The sequence below is a fragment of the Microcebus murinus genome, chromosome 16 (assembly GCF_040939455.1).
Source record: "Microcebus murinus isolate Inina chromosome 16, M.murinus_Inina_mat1.0, whole genome shotgun sequence".
NCBI classification, from domain to species: domain Eukaryota; kingdom Metazoa; phylum Chordata; class Mammalia; order Primates; family Cheirogaleidae; genus Microcebus; species Microcebus murinus.
In genome coordinates this window covers 42,690,548-42,715,822 of record NC_134119.1, presented here as the reverse complement: position 1 = coordinate 42,715,822, position 25,275 = coordinate 42,690,548, and the positions used below count along the sequence as shown (strand labels likewise).

Genomic DNA, 25,275 nt, shown 5'->3' with positions numbered 1-25,275 from the left:
GGACTTAGGGGACATCTGCAAATGGGCAGGAGGGGGAAGCAAGTGCCCAGCTGCCAGAGCCGTGGCCCAGAACAGCAGGACGGGAATTGAACAATAAGAGAGGAAGTGAGACAGATGGTACTCTAGGTGCCTGTGCCTTCAAATTCCTCAAAGCACAGAAGTGCCGTCAGTGCCCATGTGACCTTCAAAAATAAAAATCTTGCACGTGAAACCCACCACACTGGATTTCCCTTTCTGTCGAGCACTGCCTTTCCCCAGCAAGATGCCATAGAAAGGGAACACGCTGAGACATCACAGATGTTTACATTAGGACTCAGCATTCTGGGTAGCCCAAACTCATTGAAAGGAGAAAGTGGGGAGATTTGGGGGTTACCCAGGCAAACTCAGTACCAGTCTCTTTGAGAATGGGCTGGGGGGGGGGGGGGAAGAGAATGGGCTGAACATTTGATTTGGCCAGAGAATCTCACAGAGATTCAGAGACCTCAAGGACCCGAAGGCTGAGTTTTGCCATGAAGATGGGAATTATTTTTGACAGTAGGTGTGTTTGGCGTAGTAGTGTAGCCTCAGCCAGCCCAACACTGACCCTGCTCCATGGATTCATTTTAAACAGACCCAGGCAGGGAGCCCCCACTTACTTAGTCCCAGCTGGGCCAGTTCTTCAAGCTTAGCCTCAGTCTTGGCAGTTGAAATGGCATAAGGCAACTTCAAGGTAAACGGCAGAACATCCCTGATTTTTCAGGAAAAAAAAAAGAGAATGCTTGTAATTACGGGTCTGGTTTTGATCTCTTGCATTCATTTTGATCCTAGAGATTTTCTTAGCTTATGCTGTTGAAAATGTCCTAAGTAGGCAGCATAGCATACCCAACTATGACTTACCTTTACTTTTCCTGTCTGAGGACCAAATTTCCCTGCTGGGTAGCTAAAAGGTATGTAGAGTTAATATCAGGATTGGACTGTGTTCGCAGATCTATCATACATATAAAATAATACGTACTATTATAATTTGCCAGAAGCCCATTCGAATGCTAGGCTGTACCTCCCTGAGCAGGAATGTGGCATCCTAAACCAAGATTTATTAGCCCATTGCTTTACACATGGTGGGCTCTCAATAGATATCGGTTGCTTTTTCTTATGACATCTTCCAGTTAGTGCCCATACATCCTCCTTTGTGTGCTAAAGACAGACCTTTCCCCTGTGTTTGAAGGCACAGCTTCTCTAGGTTTAATATGCACCTGAACCCCTGGGGTCTTGATTAGGCTGCATACTCTGATTCGGGCGGGAGGTCTGGGAGGGGCCGGAGAGTCTGCATTTCCGCTAAGCTCCTGGGTGATGCTGATGCTGCAGGACCCTGGACCAAACTCCAAATAGGAAGGCAAGACAAAGGCATCTCATGCCAACAACCCCAGCGCCCAAGCAGCACAGTGCCATGTGCAGCCGGGCAAACACACACAAGGAAACAGGCCCAACAGAAAGGAGCCAGGCGGGCGCCAGGGTCCCGCCACAGCCGGGGCATAGAGTCGTCACGAGTAGGTACACCGACCATGACTCGCTTCCTTGGACAAAGGCAGACTTAACAAACACCTGTTCACATTCATCCCTGAGGGCCAGGACCATGCTCTGAGCACTGGTGGATTCCCCACGGGGCTAAGCACATGCCTTGTCTGATACAGACAGGGAGAAAGTGTATATTGAATGAATAAAATATTCAATGCCAATGGTGACTTTCTCAAAAGGGAGTTATTTTTTTTTCAGTGGCGGTATTGGTCTTCAAAGAAAGAATCATTCATTTATTCAACAAGTGTTTACAATGATCTATGGGTGTGCCAGAGAGGGCCCCAGGGGCTGGAAACAAAACAGACAAAAGCCCCTGCCTGTGTGGAGCTTCACTGCAGCAGACACCGACAGATAATAAACAAATAGGTAATTCGTGGAATATACAAGAAGGGGGTCTGTGACAGGGACAAAAGCAAAGCAGGAAAGCGGAATAAATAGTGTTCGTGTGTGAAGGTGGGCCAGACAGGGCTTCATGAGCAGGCGGTGTTTGATTGAAGGTCTAATGGTGGCCAGGGATTAAACCATGAGGGGAGGAACATTCCAAGCAGAACGAGCATCATGTGCAAAGGCCCTGGGGTCAGCAAGAGTCTGGCATGTATGAAGAACAGCAAGAAAGCCATCGTGGCTTGGGGTGGAGTTAGTGAGGGACAAAACTTGGAGCTTCTGCCTGTATTTTGTCTTCACAAGATGTCCTGAAAATTTTCACTGAAGAGAATAACTATGTCAAACAACCTCTTGTTCACGGTAAGGTTAGGCAACGTTCTAGGATGAAACAGACTAAATCTGGATGACTGGAGAGTTTGGGAACTCTTGAAGCTGTTGACAATGAGTAACCAGTTAGTAAGTCAATGAAAAGAACAAAACAAGGATGTTTGGACACTTACCAGTGTCACAAAAGCTCTCTCTACTATGCTGCTCATGCCAGGTCAGCAGGTTGCTTTTTCCTAGGGTGTCAAGCCCAGGTCACCTCCTGCTTCCACGAGACCCTTTCACCTGTCCCCAAGTGTCATGAGCATCTCCCCTTTGCTTGTCTACCTGTGTCTGAGTAAGAGGAGGGGCAGATGGAGCGTACAGTGTTTGTATTAATAACAGCTGCTGCCTGACCTGGCACGGGTGTGGGGGGGCGAGGAGGGGGAGTGCAGTGACCCTGATTATAATCTGACATGAAGATTAATGGGAACCACAACTGTATTACACCAAAGCATCCTGTAAATATGTGTTTGTATGGCCGGACCAACATAATTAAAATCTACTTTCTTTAGACAAGTTGGGGGGAAAAGCCGCACACAACAAAACCAACCTGTGTTTATTGTAAGCTTTTACCTTGCTCAGTGCAATACCTGGAGCTTAAACATCCCATGGTTGGTTTGGGTTTTTCTTAATGATATATGACAGGAAGGCATACCTGTCATTTGTTAATGGGTGGTTTTAGGCTTTGATCTACTGGAAAATTAGATGTTGTATGTGAGCCCTCTTCCACTGTGCTGCCCAGGGTGTATCCCAGCGTCTTCACACACACACACACACACACACACACACACACACACACACACGGACACTTCCCTCTCACTTACACTGTGTTAAAGAAAGCCTATAATCCTAGCACTCTAGGAAGCCGAGGCGGGCGGATCGCTCAAGGTCAGGAGTTCGAAACCAGCCTGAACAAGAGCGAGACCCCGTCTCTACTAAAAAATAGAAAGAGATTAATTGGCCAAATAAAAATATATAGAGAAAATATTAGCTGGGCATGGTGGCACATGCCTGTAGTCCCAGCTACTAGGGAGGCTGAGACAGAAGGATTGGTTGAGCCCAGGAGTTTGAGGTTGCTGTGAGCTAGGATGACGCCACGACACTCTAGCCTGGGCAATACAGTGAGACTCTGTCAAGAAAGAAAAGAAAGAAAGGAAAGAAAGAAGCCCCAGTTCTAAAGCTTGCATAACACACAAACTAAAGGCATCATCTTTGATATGTTTCACCCAAGAATTTCCATACATGCACAATCTATTAATAGGTTTATCTTCATTTTGCTCTATATGTAGCATTTCTAAAGGGGAGGGGACCTACATTGTTGAGCAGCCACTATTGCATTGCAACAAGCACTTTAACTCACGTGGGGCCCACACACAACCCTGGGAGAAGCTGTCGTGCTCCCACTCTATGGATCGGGAGCATGTGACAATGTAGACAGGTGAGGTCCCTGGCACAGAGCTAATGGAGGTGAAGTGGGGGTTGGAACCCAGGTATGATGGGCCACAAGGTCTGTGCAGCTGTGTAGTATGGTGGGAAAACATGGGCTCTGGCATCAAGGCAGGCCTGGGTTCAAATCCTATAACTGCTACCTATTGATTGAATGATTATGAGCAAGGACCTCCCTCTCTCCACCTCAATGTCTTCCTGCTCCTAATGTACAGGGGCGCCATGAGGATTAGACATGATGTGTGTATGGTGCCTAGCACAGATACAGCAGACCTCTAAACTTACTATTTCCTCTATCTCCGTGATGCGCAAAGTGAGGTCCAAGCACCAGCAGCTGTGGCCTCATCACCTGGGAGCGTGTTGGAAATGCAGAATCCCAGGCACCGGCCCAGAACCACGGAGTCGGATTCTGCGTCTCAACAAGATCCCACGCGATTCTAGTGCACGTGAAGGTGTGAAAGGCAGTTCCCTACACTACACCGATCGCAGCACACACACACACACACAGCTACCAGGCATTGGTGCTCAAGGTCTGCAGTCACTATTTGTATTCTCAGCTCTTCTTTTCATTTCTCCTTCTTCTTTCTTTTTCTTTTGAGACAGAGTCTTGCTCTGTCACCGGGACTAGAGTCTAATAGCATCATCATAGCTCACTGCAACCTCAGAATCCTGGGCTCAGGTGATCCCCTTCCCTCGCCTCCCAAGTAGCTAGGACTACAGGCATGTGCCACTGTGCTCAGTTAATTTTTCTATTTTTTGTAGAGTCAGGGTCTTGCTCTTTGCTCAGGCTGTTCTTGAAATCCTGGCCTCAAGCGATCCTCCCATCTGGGCCTCCCAGAGTGCTAGGATTACAGGCGTGAGCCACCAGGCCCCACTGTGCTTTTTCATCAAGCCTTCCTGATGGCGCAAGTCCTATGCTCATGATCCATGAATACCTTTGTCCAGTGCACTCCGTGTGAGACACCACGGCTGACACTCTGGATCACTTTCTCTATTTGAGTATGTTTACTGCTAATCACCAACTAAAGTATTTCATAAATATTTTACTAAGACCGGGTCAAATCAGTAACTGACTACCAAGAACGCAGATGAGTAGCATACAAAGAGAAACAAAAAACATCAAGTACTTTCACATTTGGGGGAAAAAAGGGAGAAATTAATCTTAGGCCTCCCTAGTTGCAAAATGTCAACGTTGAGATGTTTTTCTGTAAGTACCTTAAGTTGGTGTCATGTTTTGTTGTTTAAAGGCTTTCCTAGACTTTATCTCCTTTACCCATCAAATAGGCCCGGACAGCAGGTATTCCAGTCTATCATGAACACTGATGGAATCTTTTCTGTGCTGTTGCCAAATATCGCTTTGTGGGTGTGACGATCCTTCTAGACAACAGCACAATTACCAACGAGAAAACTGGGAAGGGTAAACATCAGCTGACTTCACCTCCGGCTGACACGCCAGCGTTGGGACTTAACTCCTCAACTTGGCTGGCTCTAGACCAGACCAGGTGTGGTTCCCTGAGGACGTGTGTGTGTGTGTGTGTGTGTGTGTGTGTGTGTGTGTGTTGGGGGCTTTACTTCTACACCAGCTTCCTCTCTTTGGGCAAGACATTTCCTTACATAGGCCAGAAGGTCCTACCAAACCATGGCAGGACGGTGGCATCCTCTTGGGGGGACCCTCACAGGGTACTAGTTCGGTTCTAGCTAATGACCTCCTTTCTTCCTGCTGGTGAGTAGCACTGAATCCCCTCTTCTGGAAGTCCTCTCTGTCCTCGGGCCTTTGATTGCGTGGTTTTGGCTGGCCCAGAGACCTGCAGGAGGTACAGCACTTCATGCCTGCTCCCTGGCAGGCTCTAGGCAATGGGCCTGAGGAACTCATCTTTGAGAAATAACCTAATCCTTAAATTAAAATAAAACAAATCAAACCCAAACAAACTCCTCAGCCCAAATGTGTGATAGCTGTGAGAAGTGATCTCAGAAAACAACCCTAGTTAATGCATTTCTCTGTCTCCACGGTATTAGCTGCAATGGACAAACAACAGTAAGAGGAGGTGTAACTGCAGATAAGAAGAGTTTCGATTCTTAGTCACCGAGAACGCTTGATTTGAAACACTGCTATTACTAGAAAGAAAAGAAAACAAATTTTAAAAAATGAAAGCCTTCCTCAACTCATACCCTCTTGACAGTGGTTAACATTCTGATTTGGGGCTTAACTTCATGCAGCCTAAAACAGTGGCTCTCGTTACGAAAGAGACGTGAGCACCCAGTTGGCCTGAGGGACAGCAGTGCCGGATTTATGGGCTGGTTTAAAGAACCCACATTTGTAGACTGAACTCCATCCCTTGAAGCGTTTCGGAAACATTATCATGAACCTTTAAATGTTTCCGGCTTACATGATCGGTCTCTTTCTGTGTGTGTGTATGTGTGTGCGTATGCGTGTAAGTGCTGTGTTCACTTGTGTGCGTGTGTTTGTGTGTGTTTCCTGCTTGATGGATTTGGCAGAAAGGAGCCTTAGAAGCAGCTTGAGGAGATAATCATATTACTGAGAATTTATACCTGGAGTGGCCAGGGTAGCTGTTTCCACCTTAAGCCTGTGGGACGTGGCGAACATTTTATTTAAGAGGCTGTCCCTTCCACTGACGTCCCAGATCCCTCAAGATATGTCAGGCTAGTCACATCGCACACACCAAGCAGGATCTTGAAATCACAAGAGAGGAAGAGGCCTTACCTGCTGATGCAGTAGAAAGCAATGAGCCGGAATAAATCTGCAAAACTGATTCCTGAGCCTTCCAGGGAAAAGGCTGGAAAAGAGAGATTTCGGAAACAGCTGAGTCTCCCTGCGCGCGTTCTGGGACAGGCAGGGCCCTCTAGCACCGCGTGTGTCTGTGTCGGCCCCTCTCGGTGCTCGCGAACCGACTACCGCGTGGCTTATCAGAACCAGCTGTGAGGATGGTGCGTGTCGGCCAACAGCCCGCCCGTAAACAGCCGCATGGCCTGGGGGTTCGCCGCCTGACTCTCGCCAAGCACATGCTCCAGTGCTCCGTAAACAGACCAGGACAGGCTCCAGTTGCACAACTGCTTTTTTATTTTTTTCCCCCAAGTTCAGAACACAAAGTTGGGCCGGGGGAAGGGGACAGTCTGTGTGGAGCGAGAGGCCACTAGTGCATGCCAGGGCCTGGGGAACACCTAGACCCCCATGCCCCTGGGTTCTTTGACTTTCCTAGGACACGGACTTCCTGGGTCACACTCCTTTTTGCCAAAACAGGGCACCTCTGGTGGAGGCACAGGGCAGAGGAATGCAAAGAGGGGAGGATACCATGAGGTCCCCTTAAATCGACTTTTGGTGAGATTCAGTATGAAACATTCAAAAACCCGTTTCCTTGAGTGTCACTCCCCGCTCCACCCCTACCCCAGCGTACAAATTTCCTAATGGAGAAGCTCCGTTCTGGCAGGATGGGGTGACATTTTGTACCTCTTCTAAATGGGGTGGGGGGCAGTCAGTGGTTTGACTTCAAGTACTCAAGACTTTGCTAACTGCCCTTCAGGCCACCTTGGCTGAACTCTTAGCACATTGCCACTCCTCCAAAACCTTCCAAATAGCCTCAGGTTAGTAAGATTTCCTCCATCAGCTGCCTTTTCTCCCCCTTTTAAACACTCTGTTCCCTCATTTATTTTGCTTATTTGCTATTTTGTATCATTTTATTTATTTAGCATTTCTCTAGCACCCCAAAACACATCCATACCTTTAAACATATATGATCACAGACATACACATACACACCTAAACAACAAACACATGTAGCACAGTTGATTGAGTTACAGAGGAGGGAACTGATTCGGGGTAGGTTAACTTCTCTGAGCCTCAGTTTTCTTGTCTGTAAAATGGACTGTAACAGTACTCTCTTTTTCTCCCAGGAGGGTACTAGTGGGAACCAAAATTTTAAAAACTGAAATAATGTACGTGAAAGCACTGTATACAAACATGAAGTGATGTTTATTATTAAACAGCATCGGCCTGAAGTTATGACAAAAATATCTATTTTTTTGTTTGTTTGTTTAAAGAGACAAGGTCTTACTCTGTTGCCCAGGCTGGAGTGCTGTGGCTCGATTACAGCTCACTGTCACCTCGAACTCCTAGGCTCAAGCAATCCTCCCACCTCAGCCTCTTAAAGTGCTGGGATTATAGGTATGAGCCACAGCACCTGGCTCTGCATGTTTTTATAGCAAGTCTTTCCGCCACCCCAGTTTGTAGAGAAGACAGGCAGGCCCTGGCCGGGAAGGGGCCTTCGTGGTGGGACCCAGGCCTGTGGTCACTGGTTATGATCGGGTTAATGCTTTGCTCAAACTACCTCTTCCAACCACTGAAGTCACCTGGAGAGGACGAAGGAAGTGATAGAGGTTTTGTCATATTTAGGAAGAAAAACCTGCAACCACAGGGACCTCGATGAATGAGGAAGATTTTGCAAGCATTGCCTGGGCTTCTGGAAGGGCAAAGGAGGTGGCTCCCAGACCAACATATCACGGTTAACTTCGGATATTGGGAAGGATTTAAAAACCAGTTATATCTGTGGCTTCTTGGTTCACGGACTTTCAAAAAAGCCAACTCTGAATAATGTAATTCGCTTAATATAAGTTCATTATCTTTAAAACAGTGGGTTTGAATTGTGTCTTCTGATCACCTTCTAATGCGTTTGCGTTATTTGCTGGGCTGCACCTGATCGTGCACCTTTCTGGCGCAGGTGTTTTCCTGGCATCCGTGACCTTGGGAGATCCGGGTGTACAACTGAACTGGAGGCGGATCGCACTCGGGCTGGCAGGTTTTACTTCCGCCAGAATTGTCTCCCCCACAGACTACGTTAAAGGTCATCGGGCTCAGCGAGACTGCGCACTCCAGGCCAAGTACAATCTCATCTCTGCCCTATGCTGACCGCCATATCTTTGCTTTCTTTACATGCAGGAACCCAGGCGACGGGGGGTAAACAGAGACACGAGTGAGAGTCCAGGTCTCAGTCTCGCTTCCCCACTTGCCTCTCAGGCCTTCACCCCCAACCTGGCTGACCCACGATTCCAGCAAAGCCTCCGTCCCCCTTGGGTGTGCGGATCCATCTTCCCATCCTTTCTTAGAGGTTGGCAGTACATCAGAACTGTGTGTTCCCTTTTTTTATTTAAAACTTGGCCTCCAACACTTCAGATTTCCAATGACCAAAAAGTGGACAGCCACCCCAGAATGGCAGAAAGAAAACCGATGCCACTGAGCACCTCCCTGCTTTCAAAATATTAGCCAAAGGGCTGGATTATGCCTCTGATTGGCTGCATTTCACAGAAGCCTGCATGGTGATTACCTGAAGGAAACGCATCTGCTCAAGGATTATTTATGCATGAAGATGTGCAGACACATGCTTTGGCACTGGATCCTGTAGACAGGTTCTCTCTCTAAAGACTTCCCTGCAGCTTAGTCATCACACACCTGGGAGCCAAATCCACGCTCTGCTTACCTGGGAAGGGGCAGGGAAGCCAACCTCTGTTAGGCCCCTAATGTATGCACACTTTACACACAGGTTGAGTGTGTTTAATTGACCTGTTAGCAACTTGGAGGTTACCATCACCCCATTATACAGAGGAGAAAACTGAGGCTCCTGGGGTAGGTTATCTGCCTAGTTATTCAGTGCTAGGACACAGACCCATGCATGTCCATCCCAAAGCCCACGCTCCTTTCACTTCTCCTCCATTGAGAGCCTCAAGGCCCTCAGCTCAACCAGGACCTAACCATCCAACGGCCACTTACTATATGTGCTTTCCTTTATGGCAAATTCCTTGAGTGGGGTTCCAAATTCACAGGGCAGGCGAAGGGAGAGGATTTTCTTCTGCATTTTGGTGGATTTATGAACCAGGAAGATCTAGTGGAGGGAAAAGACACTCAAGCTTAGGAAACATCTAGAAGGTTGGAACCTGAGCATATGATTTCCCTCATACCCTCTTCCCAGCTGAACTGCATGGCGCAGTGCAGGAAACTCTACTGCCAGAGAAAGGGGTGCTCAGAGAGCATGCTGCAGACGCCTTTCTTTGATAACTGGCTTCAAAAGAATCCTACTTTCCCTCTGACAGAACCTTCTCCCTGTAGCTAAGAACTCTCCTCGTCTGCATAAGCATTTTCAGTTTTACTGCTAGGATTATTCTCCAGCCCCTGTCTTCTATGGGCATCTTAGCTGATGAAACCTAACTTCTAAACACGGGTAATGTGGCTAAACCGCAAGTGGTAAATTGGGAGCTTATTGGCCAATTTGGCTCATAGGTGTATTTTAAGACAGGAATTAGAATTTGTTGCCAACAGTGAAAAAGCAGAAATTGTTTTGTTTTTTGTTTCCACATTAAAATCTGAATTTTTAGCTTCTCTTGGAAAATGACACGATATAGCAAGACCAGGATCGATGGCAAGCGACAGTCTGCTGGAGCTGAAAACTGGCTGCTCCATTTGGGAGGTGGATGGATGTGCTCTGAGATCCACCCCAGCCAACGTGGAGGCTGTCCATTTACTCCTGACTCACTTAACGTTCTGCCGGTTCCCTCCAGATCCTAATATTGTCTTCAGACATGTGCTTTAAACAAGCCCATCTCCCAGTGCTGATCTCAGGATTCCATTCTGGCCCCAGTCACTGCAGATGTGAGTATGCCATGTACTGCTGTGCAGGCCGTGCACTGCACAACTCCAGGCAGCACATTCACTTAGCCTACAAACTGAACAGCACTCCCAGGAGTGTGCAGTGTGGCAGTCTGGCTGAGACCTGGTTCCCTTCTGGGGTACACGACTCTTCTCCAAGGATCCTAACCTGTTCTGTTTCTTGAACTACTTCTCTTTCCTCTACACTTGGATACCTACTCTATACCCTCCCAGTCCCCCCTACCTTTCTACAGCCTTCCATTTTTCCATCTAATCATCACTCTTCTCCTTACGTCCGGTTAATAGCTCCTGAGATAACTTTTTGAGGGTGTGGGGAGCACGCATAGGAATTGGGTGTCTGATGAGGACAGAGACAGGAAGACTTTTGAGCACATCCAGTGGCAGGTCTGGGAGTCAGTGTCTCCCTGACCTTCTTTAGGACACCCTAAACCTGAAGCAGATGTTTCCTAAATAGCTTCCTGTGGGGCAGAGGCCAAAGCACTGCTGGTGGGCAGAGAGGAAGTGTTCCTTCATTTTGCAGATAGGGACCTACCTGAGCCTTGGGGGTTGGGGAAACTACAACCTCTAGGCCTTGTTTTGGGGAGGAGTGCAGCCTTGTGTCGGGGTTGGCAAAGTCTGGCCTAGGACCCAGTCCCTCCAGCCACCTGTTTTTGTAAGTACAGTTGCATTGACACACAGCCACGCTTACACGGTGTTCACACTGTGGTGCCAATGGCTGCTTTTGCACGACAGTGGCAGAGCGGAGTAGGCGAGATGCAGACTGTATGGCCTGCACAGATGAAAATATTTACACTCTGGTCCTTTACGGAAGCCATTTGGGGCTCCCTTTCTGAGGTTGTAGATTAATTAAAGGTGGGGCACCCCAGAGGCCCACTCCACTCACGCCACCACGGCGTGCACACTGTCAAGTCCTCCCCCCTCGCACACTGTCAGCCACCTGCTCCTCCCTCTCTGGTCATTCTTGCCCCGCCTGTCCTCGCCCTGGCCCCAGCCTGCCTGGGCTCGTCAGTAGGCCCCGTGCAGGGATCGGCAGGTGAAGCCAAGCACACGCTGCCTGGCTTGTCCAGGCAGCAGGTCTTGGCAGGAATGGACACGACCTGCCCCTGGAGGGGGAGGTGTCAGGGAGGGGACCTGGCGCCTAGCAACTCAGCGACTTTCCTCTTCGCAGTGTTTTTTTGCAGCAATGCAAGAGCGGACAACTCGGCTGGCACAAAGTGAGGGAGCCCATGTGGGAGGAGACGTCCTCACCACAGACAGCAGAACTAGCGTCAACGGCCCACGCGCTGGCCAAGTTCTCTGCAGAGGTGACCGAGTATGGGCCTCGTCACCCTCAGCTCATCCCAACACAGGTCTTAGTTCTGCCTGTTTCTGTCCTGTGAGAAATAATAACGACCCACTTACATGTAAAAAAAAAAAAAAAAAAAAGTGAGAACAGACAGGTTCTGGCTGCTAGGAAACTCAAAACGCTATTTTTGTGCCCAATGGTTATGACATTCCCCAGCCAGCTACTGCTAAAAGTTTCTCCTTGCCCCTCTACGTAATAGAGTTTCTATCTGTTGTCCTATGCCATTTTGTCCTATGTCACCTGTGATTTATTGTATTTATCCTTTATTTAGAAGACATTACACACAAGTGCTGTCCAGTAGAACTTTTTGCAACAGTGAAAGTGGTCCCCATTGTGTGGCACCCAATATGGTAGCCACCGGTGGCTGGGGAGAACCTAACATGTGGTTGGGGCAACCAAGGAACTGAATTTCTTATTTTATTTACATTAACTCATGTAAATCTAAAGAGCACATGGGGCAAGAAGCCACCCTATTGGACAGCACAGGACATCCTGATCGCTGCATGACATTTATTTCAGGAACTTCCGTAAGTCATGAAGCGGTCTTGATGAGACAAGACAGTGGCCTTGGATAGACAGTGTCTGAAAAAACTAAATCGGACTTTGATCCACATGGAAAGCCATGGAGAAAGCCCAAGAAAAAGAAAATTATATCAGCAGCCAGAACAGACAAGTCCGTGGGCATAGACCTTTTGAGGGTTGGGTCCCTGGCCAGGTTCTCAGGCTTGGAATGAAAGGGAAGAAGCAGAGGCCACTGAGGACCCCCAGAGCCAGGCTCATCCTCAATGCCCAGGCGCAAGTTGTCAGGCCCAGGGCCCCTGGCCAGTGGCCCCTACTCACTGCCTGATACCACCGGGGAATCCTGCTGAGTCCTGCACCTGCCATGGTAACCGAGCAGATGAGGACAGAGACAATCATCGAGGGCTCTGTCACTAGGAGTTGGCTCTGTAATTTCCAGAATTTCCCTGCATTGTAAGCCATCTACACAGTGGGAACCGTGCTCCCTACAAGCTAGGAAGAACTTTCTGGAACTACCTTCAAGTGTTTGTCTTTAAGGCAGCAGCAGCAGCAGCAGTCCTGCCTGCCTCAACCTGTTCCCGGAGGTTCTGAGTCTTACCCCTGGAGGCTGGGACTGCAGGACCTCTGCCACCTCCTCCTCGCTCAGGCCCAGCTGCAGCCAGATGGGGTGGGTGTGGAGGAGCCGGTCCAAGACGCTGAGCCTGTTGGAGAGGCTGTCATAGCCAGAGTCCCGGGGACAGGTCTTCACGCCCTCATCCTCAGAATAGCTGCCATCCTCGTGTCTCACCATGCTAGGAGAGAGAGAACGGGCAGGGTCAGATGTCTGCCGTGCAGTTTCCCTAGCGATGAGCCCATCCGGGCGAGCTCGTCGGCCAGGCCTATGACAGCACACACCCCACCCTGTGACACCACCTTGTGCGTCCTCCCTCCAGGCTGGAAGTGTTCTGAGGGCAGACACCATGTTGTATTCCTCGCTCTATGTTCCCAATATCAAATAGAACGCCTCTTACTTGACAGACCTGACCTTCTATTTCTACTCCCATTTTCAAAAGGTTCTAAGCATCCTAAACACCATTTAGTTCAGACTGCCTTCTGGCATAAAACATTTCTGATTTTGAGATTCCATACGTGGTAACCATGAGGTCCTAATGCTCAATAGTGCATATCATAAGCACGACCATGATCCTGATCTAAAGGCAAAAATGCCATGCACGCACACTTATTTTGTACCTTTATTTCTTCTTACAAATCCAAGCATTTTTACTGCTAGCATTACTTATAACAAAACCTCCCAGTGGAGTGGTGCTGTACTACTGTTAAATTAATATTGACATTACTCATAAAAGCCAACAAGTAGAAACAACCCAAATGTCTATCAACTGACAACTGGATAAAAAAATATGGTCTATCCTTACAATGCAATATTATTCAGCCATAAAAAGGAATGAAGCACTGATATATACTATAATATGCATAAACCTTGCAAACATCATACTCAGAGAAAGAAGCCAGGAGCACGGACCACATACCGTATGATGTCATTTACATTTGTCCAGAACAGACAAATCCACAAAGACAGAATGTAGGTTAGTGGTTACCAGAAAATGGGAAGTGATTGCAAATAGGTACCAGGTTTCTTTTTGGGGTGATGGGAATGATCTGGTATTAAACAGTGGTGATAATTTCACAACTTTGTGAATATACTAAAAACTTCTGAGTGAATCATACACTTTAAAAGGGTGAATTTTGGCCGGGCGCTGTGGCTCACGCCTGTAATCCTAGCTCTTGGGAGGCCGAGGCGGGCGGATTGCTCAAGGTCAGGAGTTCAAAACCAGCCTGAGCGAGACCCCGTCTCTACTATAAATAGAAAGAAATTAATTGGCCAACTGATATATATATATAAAAATTAGCCGGGCATGGTGGCGCATGCCTGTAGTCCCAGCTACTCGGGAGGCTGAGGCTGGAGGATCGCTTGAGCCCAGGAGTTTGAGGTTGCTGTGAGCTAGGCTGACGCCACGGCACTCACTCTAGCCTGGACAACAAAGCGAGACTCTGTCTCAAAAAAAAAAAAAAAAAAAAAAAATAAAAGGGTGAATTTTATGGCGTGTGAATTGCATCCTAATAAATAAGCCACATTGACCTCCTTTGGTGTCAATACTGATTCTGTTAGTGAGTGTTAAATCCCCATTTTACAAATGAGAAGACTGAGGCCCAAGAAGTGATTGAACTGCCTGAGTTATAATAGCCATGAAGTGGTAGAACTAGGAATTAAAAAAGATCTGGCGTTCATCAAACTTTGTGGGTAACAAGTCAGATCGGAACACAGAAATAATTTGCATCTAGGTGGTGACTGCTGTATGCCAAGCCCTTTGCAAACATTCTCTTATTATTATTATTATTATTATTGTTTTTGAGACATGGTCTCACTGTATTGCCCTAGCTAGAGTGCATTGGTTTCATTCTCGCTCATAGCAACATCAAACTCCTGGGCTCGAGTGATCCTCCTGCCTCAGCCTCCCAAGTAACTGGGACTACAGGTGTGTGCCACCACACCCAGCTAAGTTTTTCTATTTTTAGTAGAGACAGGGTCTTGCTCTTTCTTACGCAGGCTGGTCTCGAACTCCTGAACTCAAGTGATCCTCCCACCTTGGCCTCCCAGAGTGTCGGGATTACAGGCGTGAGCCACCACACCCACGACATTCTCCTATTTACCGCTCACAACAGCCTGAACAATGGGCACTGTGATCCCAGTTTTATAAAAAGAGGACTGAGGGGCTCAGGCCGGTTAGTTAAGTATCTTGCTCAAGGTCATGAGAGAGAGGGTTGAAATTCCCATCCGAGGCTGCTTAGCTCTGGGGTTTCTTTCCCTCTGCCAGGAGATACTCCCTGGGTCTCCAGAAGCAGGTGACCAGTGAGGGTCCTGGAGCTGCAGGAGGGATGTCAAACCTGACCACTTGTGTCCAAAGTTGCAGCTTGCGGTGCACACGATCTTCAAACCACTGCACCCAAAGAAACACTAGAGTGTGGTTTGACAAAGTCTTCATCACCAAGAGGGATGGATGATGAAACTGGATGTAAGGTGAGGGTAGGGAAATTCATAAAAGGACAAATGATATTTCCACGTGGACAATTCCACTCTTAAGAGGTGGGATTGAATATAGAAGGAGCCAACCGGTTTTGGGTGTGCAGACTCAATACCAAGACCCACAATGACAGCATGTGCACCGGCCAGAGATGCCATCCTAGCTTTTCCTCCTCACCTTCTTCACTTTCTTCAGGTCTAAAGAATCTCACTCTTCCATTCAAAATGTACCTTTTATTTTCTCTGAAATATGTGAAAGTTTTCCTTCACTCCTGCTACAAGTTTCCAGATAGGAGATTTTATGCCAAAAAAAAGAACAGTTTCTCTTTCTGCGAATGCCATACCAGGGCCTCCGGGTATTTGGAAGTGAATATTTGCAGTTGAAAGAACACACTCTTCAAAGGAAGCTGGTGTTAAAATTCCTTTCATATATGGTAAAAGAGCCAGCTTTAGACCAGCAATTCTCAACCCTGGCTGCCAGTAAAGGTGACTCGGGGAGCCTAAAAAACTTTCAATAGCCAGCCTGCACCCTAGATCAAATAAATTAGACACTTTGGGGTGGAACATGGGTATCTGAATTTTTTAAAGTCCCCCAGGGGAATCCCAATGCAAAACCAAGTTCATAGCCACTGCTGTGGATCAGTGCTTGAATCACCCTGGGTTTGTTAAGCCACAGTTTCCTGGTTGCAGCCCCAGAGACTCTGGCTCTGCAGGTTTGGGGTGGGCCAGCGATGCTGTATTTCTTACAAGCTCTGCATGGCACCAATACTGCCAATCTGAGGACCACACTTTGAGGAGCACTTGCTTGGGATCTAAGAGCAAAACACACACATTGACTCGGAATCAATTAGATGTTTTGTTTTGTTCTTTTCAGGGGCCTGGGGGAGGGGGTTGGGTAGCATACCACTGAAAGAATTCTTGGAATCTAAATAAAGAAACATTCCATTCATTCCTGCCATCTCAGGTTGGCCATCTTTTGCCAAGACCAAATTGGGCAGCCTTTAACACGGCCATCGTGGTGCTCACGTGTGCTGAGAGTAAACATGTTGACACTTCTTCCTTCCTTAGAAGGGAACATCCTGTGACTCCTCAGTTGTTTCAAGGAGCTCAAGAGCCTTTGTTCTGACAACTGACCTTAACCTTGAAAGCCAGGGCCTAGACAGGAAGACAGTCAGTAGGATTCGTGGGGCCTCATAAAGCAGCAGCCATAAATTAGACCTTGTCTTTGCAAATGACGAAGCCAACTCTTTGATTCAGCCAGTCATTTGAGGCTTACAGCATATTATTACAGGACAAACTGGCTTTTATCAGGGACAACCTTCAGGAAAGAACTAATGAATGAGAGGTTGAACACGTAATGGATGCTACTGGCGCCCCACCCAGACCGCCCCCCCCCCACTAGAGTGGGGAGCGGTGAGCATTGGCTGCCGAAAACTCGCAGCTGCCCCACCTCCTAGAAGTGCCCGGGAAGTCATGCCCTGTCCCTGGGAGCAGACCCACTGCTGACTGCTCCTGAGAGCCTCTTTCAGCGAATCACTTGCACAAGAATCCCCGAATCAGGCTCTGCCTCTAGGGAACTTGACCTAAGACAGAACCCGATGAGCTCAGTAGAAACTAGTGATTTCTAAGACAGATGTCTGCATGAAAATAGGAGGGCAGGCAGAGAATGAGTGACTTACACAAGGCAAAACCACTGTGACATAATCCAGGGGATTCTAATAAAGACGTGCTCACGGTGGGATGGCCAGGGTGCCAGCCTCAGGGCGGGAAGCGTGGTGTCCCTCTTCTAGCCTGGCCAGGCATGCAAGACCTGGGTCAGGTCCCTTTTTGAACCTTGTCTTTTCGATCCGAAAATGGTAAATAATAATACTTCTACCACCAGGTAGAAATCGATGCTGGCAAACATTGTGAACGGGTGCTAAAACCAGCAGGTGAAAGATGATTGGGAAACAGGATGCTCACAGTCTTAAAATATCACCCCACAGATCACGTAATGATGTACAAAAATGAAGAGATATCCTGACAATGGAAGAACCTGGAAGACACCATCTTATCCAAGTGATGTGCATTAACCCCTCTAAAAACGAGACCCCTTGATACCACATGCCTCCGATAGGGAGCTCTGAGAAGGAGAGCACATCACCCATGTGGCCTTTCCTGCTCCCAGATGTGCTAACTTGAATCTACACAGGAGAAAACAATCAGACAATTCCAAGCTCAGACACTATCTGCGAAACAAATAGCCTAAACACTTCCAAATGTCAGTATCATGAAAGATGTTTCAAAGGCTGTAGGATTATTACAGATTCAAGAAGAAGAGAGATGGGATGACGACATTGAGTGCACAGACTTGCTGTTATATGGCATCAGGATTAAAAAAATTATAAAGGACAATTGAAGATACAAGGGTATATACTAGATGATATTGTATAAATGTTTAATTTCCTGAGTGTGATAATTTTATTATTATTATATAGGAAAATGCTTTTACTTTTAGGAGATACACACTGAAGAATAAAGGGGCAAAGTGTGGAAATTCTTGGAAGTGTCAGATGCTTGGCCTCAAAATAGTAAGAAAAAATAGAGATGAATCAAATGCAGCAAAATTAGGTGAATAGTACTACTCTTGTAACTTTGCTGTAACATTTGAAATTTCTTAAGATGATAGACTGAAAAAAAAGTAATAATACCTACCATATCACTGGGCTTTTCATGAGTATAAGGTTCATTTATGTATTCAGATATCACTACTATGTCTACATGTCTAGGCCACTGTCATGGGCCTAGAGACACAGACCCAGTGAGACCTATATGCGAAAACGCTGGGCAAACTATACATGTGCGGGACCTCTAGGGGCAGAGAGCAAAGACTCACCAGGAAACTCACATCCTACATCTGTCCCCATTTCAACCCAACCTGGGCCTCATGGCTTTGTAGCAGATGGGTGGATGCTGCACCCACTCTAGCATCAGCCACCCCCACCTGGGTCACAACTGCATTAGGGCTCTCTGCAGTGTGGGATGGGAGGGGCCTTTCCACTGGGCTGGATTCCCTTTATCCCAGGGCCAGGCACTAGCAGCCTAACGAGGTAGAGAAAGAAGTGATTGCAGAAAGTGCATTCTGAATAGGACAACCAGGCAGACGCTAGCCTCAGTTTGATTAAAACTGAGAGAATCAGATTCATCTCAGTGGAACTATGGACACACAGCAGAGCTTCCCGATGACAGACACGCTTTCTTGTCATAGTCCAGCATTCCAGAAGACAGTTCAGGCTACCAGGGAAGCTCCTAATGACCAGGCTCTAGATAAAAGTGAGTTCAGAAGGCCCCCATCCACTTCCCATTACATCACTCCCTTTCCCAAGCTCTATCCCAAACAACACATATGAAGTCCACTTTTTGACTTTGCAGTGGGCAAAAATAGGTCTGGGCGAGGTGGCTCATGCCTAGAATCCCTGCACTTCAAGAGGCCCAGGCGGGAGGATGGCTTGAGGTCAGGAGTTTAAGACTGGCCTGGACAATAGACCGAGACCCTGCCTCTACAAAAAAATTTTTTTTTAAAATTAGGGGGTCGTGGTGGCATGCATCTGTAGTTCCAGCTACTTGAGAGGCTGAAGTGGGAGGATTGCTCGAGCCCAGGAGTTGGAGGCTGCAGTGAGCTATGATCGCACTACTGTACTATAGCTCGGGCAACAAAGTGAGACCTTGTCTCTAAAATAATAATAAGACAAAATACACAAAAATTTGATGTGAGATAGTTTCTGTGGAAAAGAAATATTGGCATGGTAAATACAGTCAATAAATTTTTAGATGTAAGAATCCTATTTCGGTTGTTGAATCCCAAAACCAAAGTTCAAGGTGCCTAGATACAAGGCAAAATGCCAAATTCTTACTGTCAACCAAGAGTGGTACATGTCCACCTGGCTGCTGTGTCCAGCAGCCCTGAAGGGCTCTGGATGGTTCCACCTTCAGTGCTAAGACAGGGGGATAAACAAAAAAAACCCAAAAAGCCCTCTCAAAACTTCTCTATGTGTATAAAAAACACACCTTCATTCAGCTGAGCAATTCGATTTTGGAACATCGGTGGTAAGATGTGACTGATTCTTTTTGAGGACAAAAGTTGTTTCGGTTAAACATTTAAAATGTACTAAGAGTTTTCCTTTCTACAGCAGACTGTTAAATCTTAGTTCAACTAAAAGGGAAACAGTTCAGTTAATTAACAACTTCTGAAAACCGCTCCCAGAATGAATGGCAAGTCCTCTGTGGAGATGAATAAGGTGCTTGGCAACCCTAACAAGAGGTGCTTTCCTAAGCCAGTTCCACAGCTTTCTGGCTCCCTGCTGTGTCTGTGTGACCGAGTGGGCCTAGGCACAAACACTGTCACGTCCACCTTGGAATCTGGTGCATTTGTGATCTACCTTCACGGAAAGAGCCACTTCATATCTGCTTCATGGAAAGAGCCACCTCATATCTGTAATAACAAGGTATTCTGCTTTGCTTCAACTCACGTGAGTCATCTGGACACACTGGGGTAACTAAGTCAGCAGGATTAGGTGGAGGAAGGATTGTCACAGCTTCCCCCAAACACCTTGGGTTTTGGCTTTTGTCTCTCTCTCTCTTTTTTTTTTTTTTTGAGACAGAGTCTCACTTTGTTGCCCAGGCTAGAGTGAGTGCCATGGCGTCAGCCTAGTTCACAGCGACCTCAAACTCCTGGGCTCAAGCGATCCTGCTGCCTCAGCCTCCCGAGTAGCTGGGACGACAGGCATGCACCACCATGCCCGGCTAATTTTTTCTATATATATTAGTTGGCCAATTAATTTCTTTCTATTTATAGTAGAGACGGGGTCTCGCTCTTGCTCAGGCTGGTTTCGAACTCCTGACCTTGAGCAATCCGCCCGCCTCGGCCTCCCAGAGTGCTAGGATTACAGGCGTGAGCCACTGTGCCCGGCTGGCTTTTGTCTCTTATCTGCTTCCCAACTCCCCAGCCCAGACCCTTTCTGCTACATCAGGATCCACAAAGGTGTGGAGAATGCTCTTCTCAGAAAGACAACACCTGCCTCCTTTGCCTGCTCTTCCCAGGCCTGTCGTGGTGTTGGGTGTGGGCTACGTCACCAGACCTGGGACTGGCAGGATTCCTCTCAGGCCTCCCCTGGATTTCCAGCAAGGCACTCCCTGAAAACTCAACCCTTAAGAAAAACTCTTTGCTTTTCTTGAGGCCTAAGGGTTGGTTCCCTGAAGGTTCCCAGAGGACCTTCTAGACTTTGAAAAAAAACACAATTTCTTGTTTACAAGGTAAGTGCCTAATAACTATTTATAGAATGAAGACAGTGGGGCTAATTATCATTAACAGGATGTTAACTTCATGTCCATAAAACAAAAACAAACAGCAACTAGAGCAGCACCCAGGTTCTATTTTGCTTTGGCCTATAACTTAATTATGGCTTAAGATTCGTCCCATTGCTTATCTCCCAAATGACCTGTAGTTTTGCTAAGTGCGAAACGCAAAAACAAAATAAAACTCTATTGGTAGAACAGTGTGGATAAATTTTGTTATTTTATAACATCTCGATGGTTTATTAAACATTGACAGTATTTCCCAAAGAGTAGCGGATGTATCAAGGTTATTCCTGGAGGCATGGTTATTATTTTAATGGCCAGTACTTATTTTAATAGTTATATCTATTTTATGTATTTCCCAATTATGGAGGAGATATTAAATTGCCTTTTAAAATAAATGTAAATAAATGTAAAAGGCGAGTCAATTTAAAGATAGTGATTAGGTCAATTAATAGCAAAGATGGCACATGGATAAGAGAAAGATTGTGGCACAACAGAAGACTGAAATTTGGGCTAAGATAATCGGTGGTGGTAGATTTAGAATGTGAGGACACTTTTCCTGGATTAATGTTTACAAACCTCTCTCTTGGATTCTAGGGGAAGAGCGTCCTGTAAAAGCGTCTGTGTGCCATTGCTCAGCCCCTCCTTGCTGAGCTCAGACTGTCCTTGAACGTCCATTTGCTGTATCTGGCTCCTGTTAAAACTGAGCTCAAGGCCAGGACAATGGCTCACACTTCGGGATCCCAGCACTTTGCGAGGCTGAGGGGGCAGGAGTGGAGGAGGATCCCTTAAGTCCAGGAGGTCACGACCAGCCTGAGCAACATAGCGAGACCCTGTCTCTACAAACAACAGAAAATAGAAAAATTAGCAGGATGTAGTGGTGTGTGCCTATGGTCCCAGCTACTTGGGAGGCTAAGGCAGGAGAATCACTTGAGCCTGGGGATTTGATGTGATGTTGCAGTGAGCTACGATGACTGCACTCTGGCATGGGCAACAGGGTGAGACTGTCTCAAAAAACAAAACAAACAAAACAAAACAATGCAAAACAAAAAACCGAGCTCAAAGATAATCTTAGAATTCCCTTATGCACCGTTCTCGTCCCTCTGAGGTACTTGACTTGGCATCATACTTCCCTCACCCCCAGGCCATACGTAAGCCTAGCCCAGGTCAGGTGTTGATAAAATGTCTGGTCTTGGCCATGACCAGGGGCCCGAGGAGGTGATCTGCAGACAGCAAGTTTTATAGAGCAGGAGACCTCAGCAGGCAGGAGAAACATGCCTAAGGACACTGAGTCTCTCCAGGAGCTTCTTTCTGGGGCCCCATGCCCACCTCTGACTCAGGCCTTTGCTCAGCTCAGCCACAACAAATAGAATCTGGCTGCTCAATTCCAGTCTCAGGAGACAAAGGGTTCTTGTCTCTGTGTTTATCAGGAAATGGCAGCAAAAGTCACCACAGCTACCAAGAACCCCTTGGCCTTTGGACATCTCAGGGCTTGGGGCAAGAAAAGGAGGCAGCTCCATCCTTCCAGAACAACAATCCAAAGTTTTAGCAGCTCCTTCCTCATTGCTCATGAATTTCTCCCATGGACACCCCTCTAACCCGAGGCCAACCAGCAAGGGGTGAACTTCGGATGTAAAAGGCAATGACCAATTTTAGCCTAGACTTGTAATTCCTTGCCCACCAACATGGGACATTGGTGATAAGTGCTCCATTCAAGGTCCCCAAATACAGAATGCCTTATTCCAACACGGGGAGTGAGATTTAGGATTCCAACATAAGCAGCTGGTTGGGTACAGGAGAAACTAGAGGGTAGACAGTATTGGCAGGGAGGTGCCCCTGGGTCAAGGTAGCTGCACTGTGTGAGATCTCCAGAGAAACCCAGGGTGGGAACCCCATGCACACAGCTACGGGGGCTTTAGCATTTAGTTATCCATGAGTCCTCATTTCTCTGGAATCAAAACCAGCCATCTCCTGCACCTTTGAATGTGCTGATATCAAGATGATACTTTTTCTAAGGCGTGGCATAGTTTCAATGGAATCACCCCCCATTCTAGGCTCCCTCTCTCCCTCTGCCTCAAAACCTTCAGCGGTCAGATGGAAGGAAGATCCGCAGTCAGACTGAAATCAAAGCTCAGTATTGCCTCTTCCTAACTGTGAGGCCTTGGCCCACTGCCACGTATCGTTTAGCCTCAGTTTCCCTGTGTCTAAAAATGGCTTCTTGGTGAAAGAAAGGAACCTGTTACCAAAATAAACACACACAACCTGCAAAGAAGTGATGATTATAAGAGTCTGGAATGTCTATGACACTGTGAGTAAAGCTTCTGTTCAGTGGGAATTTCCAAGATGATTGTCACTGTTTCCTAATTTTTGGATAGTCATAAAAAGAAGGCAAGGCAGTGTGTTTTCTTTCTAGGATTGACAAAGATTATTCGATAAGATTCTGGAGCTTGTTTTGGCAGTATTTAATGTAGCCTGGGGGAGGGGAAAACCCAGAACCTTCTTGAGGATGGTGGATGGTTCTCCATCTACCAGCAGGGTCTGATCTCCCCTTCTCATTCTGTCCATGTAGAGCCCTTGGCTGCACCCCAGACCCACAGAGCCTTTTCACATGCTGTCGCCTCAACCAGCTGCAGTGGCAAGAAAGGTACAACTCCAGATGTGGCACGGGCACAGTCACAGGGCCCAGGCTTCTGGCCACATGAGGTCAATGCAGGAGTGGTCTTAAGAATGGAGGACCAGACAGAAATCAGAGTCTTGTGTCCACCATGGTCTTGCTCTTGCAGTAGTAGATCCTTGACCATGTGTCAAAGGGAAAGCAACCATATCCCAAGTTCCAAGCAGTAGCCAAGAGGCCTGGCTTGGTGGGAGATTAAGCAAGGGCTTAGTGGGGCTGGGAGAAGAGAGGTGGTGGGTCTGGGGCCAATGGTGTTTGGAAAAATGTTAGTAGAAGAGGCCTCTTATGTAGAAAATAACAGCCCATACCGAAGATATCCATCTGATAAAAATCTCCAGCACAAGGACCAATTCCAATTTTTGTTAAACATTTACACACACACAGAGCAAACAAAAACTTCCCAGAAATACTTCAATTTCAGAAATACCTAGTAGTTGGCCAGGTGTGGTGGCTCATGCCTGTAATTCTAGCACTCTGGGAGGCCGAGGCAGGAGGATTGCTTGAGCTTAGGAGTCCGAGACCAGCCTGAGCAAGAGCAAGATCCTGTCTCTATATTAAAAAAAAAAAAGAAATGCCTAGAGTTGATGGCCAATGATTTCAAACACAAAAATATTTCTTTAGAATTCTGAAGCTGAACTAAACCTTTCCTCTGTAATATTAGTCTGGAGAACAAGGAAGGCCCAAACCCATTCTGGGTACTGCAGAACCCTGGCTAACACTCTGTTTACAGCACAGAAATTGCCAAGTGAGCTGGGAAAACCCCTGACTCATCACCCCAGATGAAAAAGTAATGGGCAGAGGCCTGGGGGAAGGAATATTCTTGTAAGGATCACCACATATGTAGCAGAGAGGAATCAAAAGCTATGTGGTTTATCTCCTTATTCAAGGTCAAACTGCTAGAAATTGATAGAACTGGTTCCAAGTCCAGTTTTCTCACTCGTTGTTCAGTTTCTCTGCAGCATGCAACTTGGTATTTTAATTCCTCCAGGACTTTCCTTAACCCCTGCTTAAACTCTAAAAGGAAAAAGATTCACTAACATATTTTAGGTTATGAGTTTTATTCCTGCATGTCTAATGGCTGCTGCTTTTTGAGGACAGAAGCCCAACTTCCTCAAGAAGATTTCTAAAAGCACATTGTAGGAAGGGTTTTGTGAAAAAGTTTTAGGGCCTTCGGTGATTTTTCAGTTCTATCTACTGAGGACCAGGAAGAGAGGACAGAGAAATGGGAACGAAAATACGTTTCTGGCGCCGGGGAGGCATTGCCATTTGCAGGAGGGAAGAAAATGTGGTGGCTTTTTGCTTAGGAACTTCCTCTCTCTACTCTCCAGCTAGAGATGAAAAGGCCAGATACGGAGTCCATGCCGGCAGAGGCATTCATTCATTCCTGTAAAAATAAGAAAGAGGAACAAAGAACCTGTTGTCCTGGTGGCCTATGGAGCTTAAAAACAGGCAGGAGAAGGAGCCAGGCGGGCTCCAGACCCAGTCCCGATGCCCTGGGAGCCCGGAGCATGCACCCTGCCTCGTGGAAAGGCATGCATTCCGCGGGTTCTAGGATTTAACTGCTTTGGGCGACACTGGTGTTATTTCCTGGCTTGACTCATTCACAGCTGAATTCCAACTAAGCATGTATTTTGTGGCAGAACCAATGACCAGCATAGCAGCAAGGCAAAGCCCACAGATAAAACAGATCTCAGTTAATAGAAAGTACGCCACTGATAAATCATGTGGCCAAAGTTTACTATTGACAGAGGAGTCAGCCACTAAACTGGAAGGTGCTACCCCTCCACAAAAATGGCATCAATTTCTAGGACACTGTGCATTTCCAAGCTGATCAAAAGCACCCTTGTAAATCTAAAAATCATGCATGAACTACCGCATAAGTGTGCAGTAATGCA

General features: G+C 47.0%; 1 protein-coding gene across 7 annotated transcripts in view; it reads right to left on the bottom strand.

Moving 5' to 3' along the window:
• The window catches only part of RIN2 (Ras and Rab interactor 2), a 213,742-nt gene that overhangs the window by 29,869 nt on the left and 158,598 nt on the right, over positions 1 to 25,275 (bottom strand). For all 7 annotated transcript variants that reach the window (XM_076011169.1, XM_076011167.1, XM_076011168.1 and 4 more), the window contains 4 exons: positions 12,886 to 13,078; positions 9,530 to 9,641; positions 6,473 to 6,545; positions 636 to 727 (listed from right to left, as the gene is read on the bottom strand). In XM_076011169.1, coding sequence (XP_075867284.1) covers positions 636 to 727; positions 6,473 to 6,545; positions 9,530 to 9,641; positions 12,886 to 13,078 — 470 coding nt within the window. The remainder of the gene's footprint in view (positions 1 to 635; positions 728 to 6,472; positions 6,546 to 9,529; positions 9,642 to 12,885; positions 13,079 to 25,275) is intronic.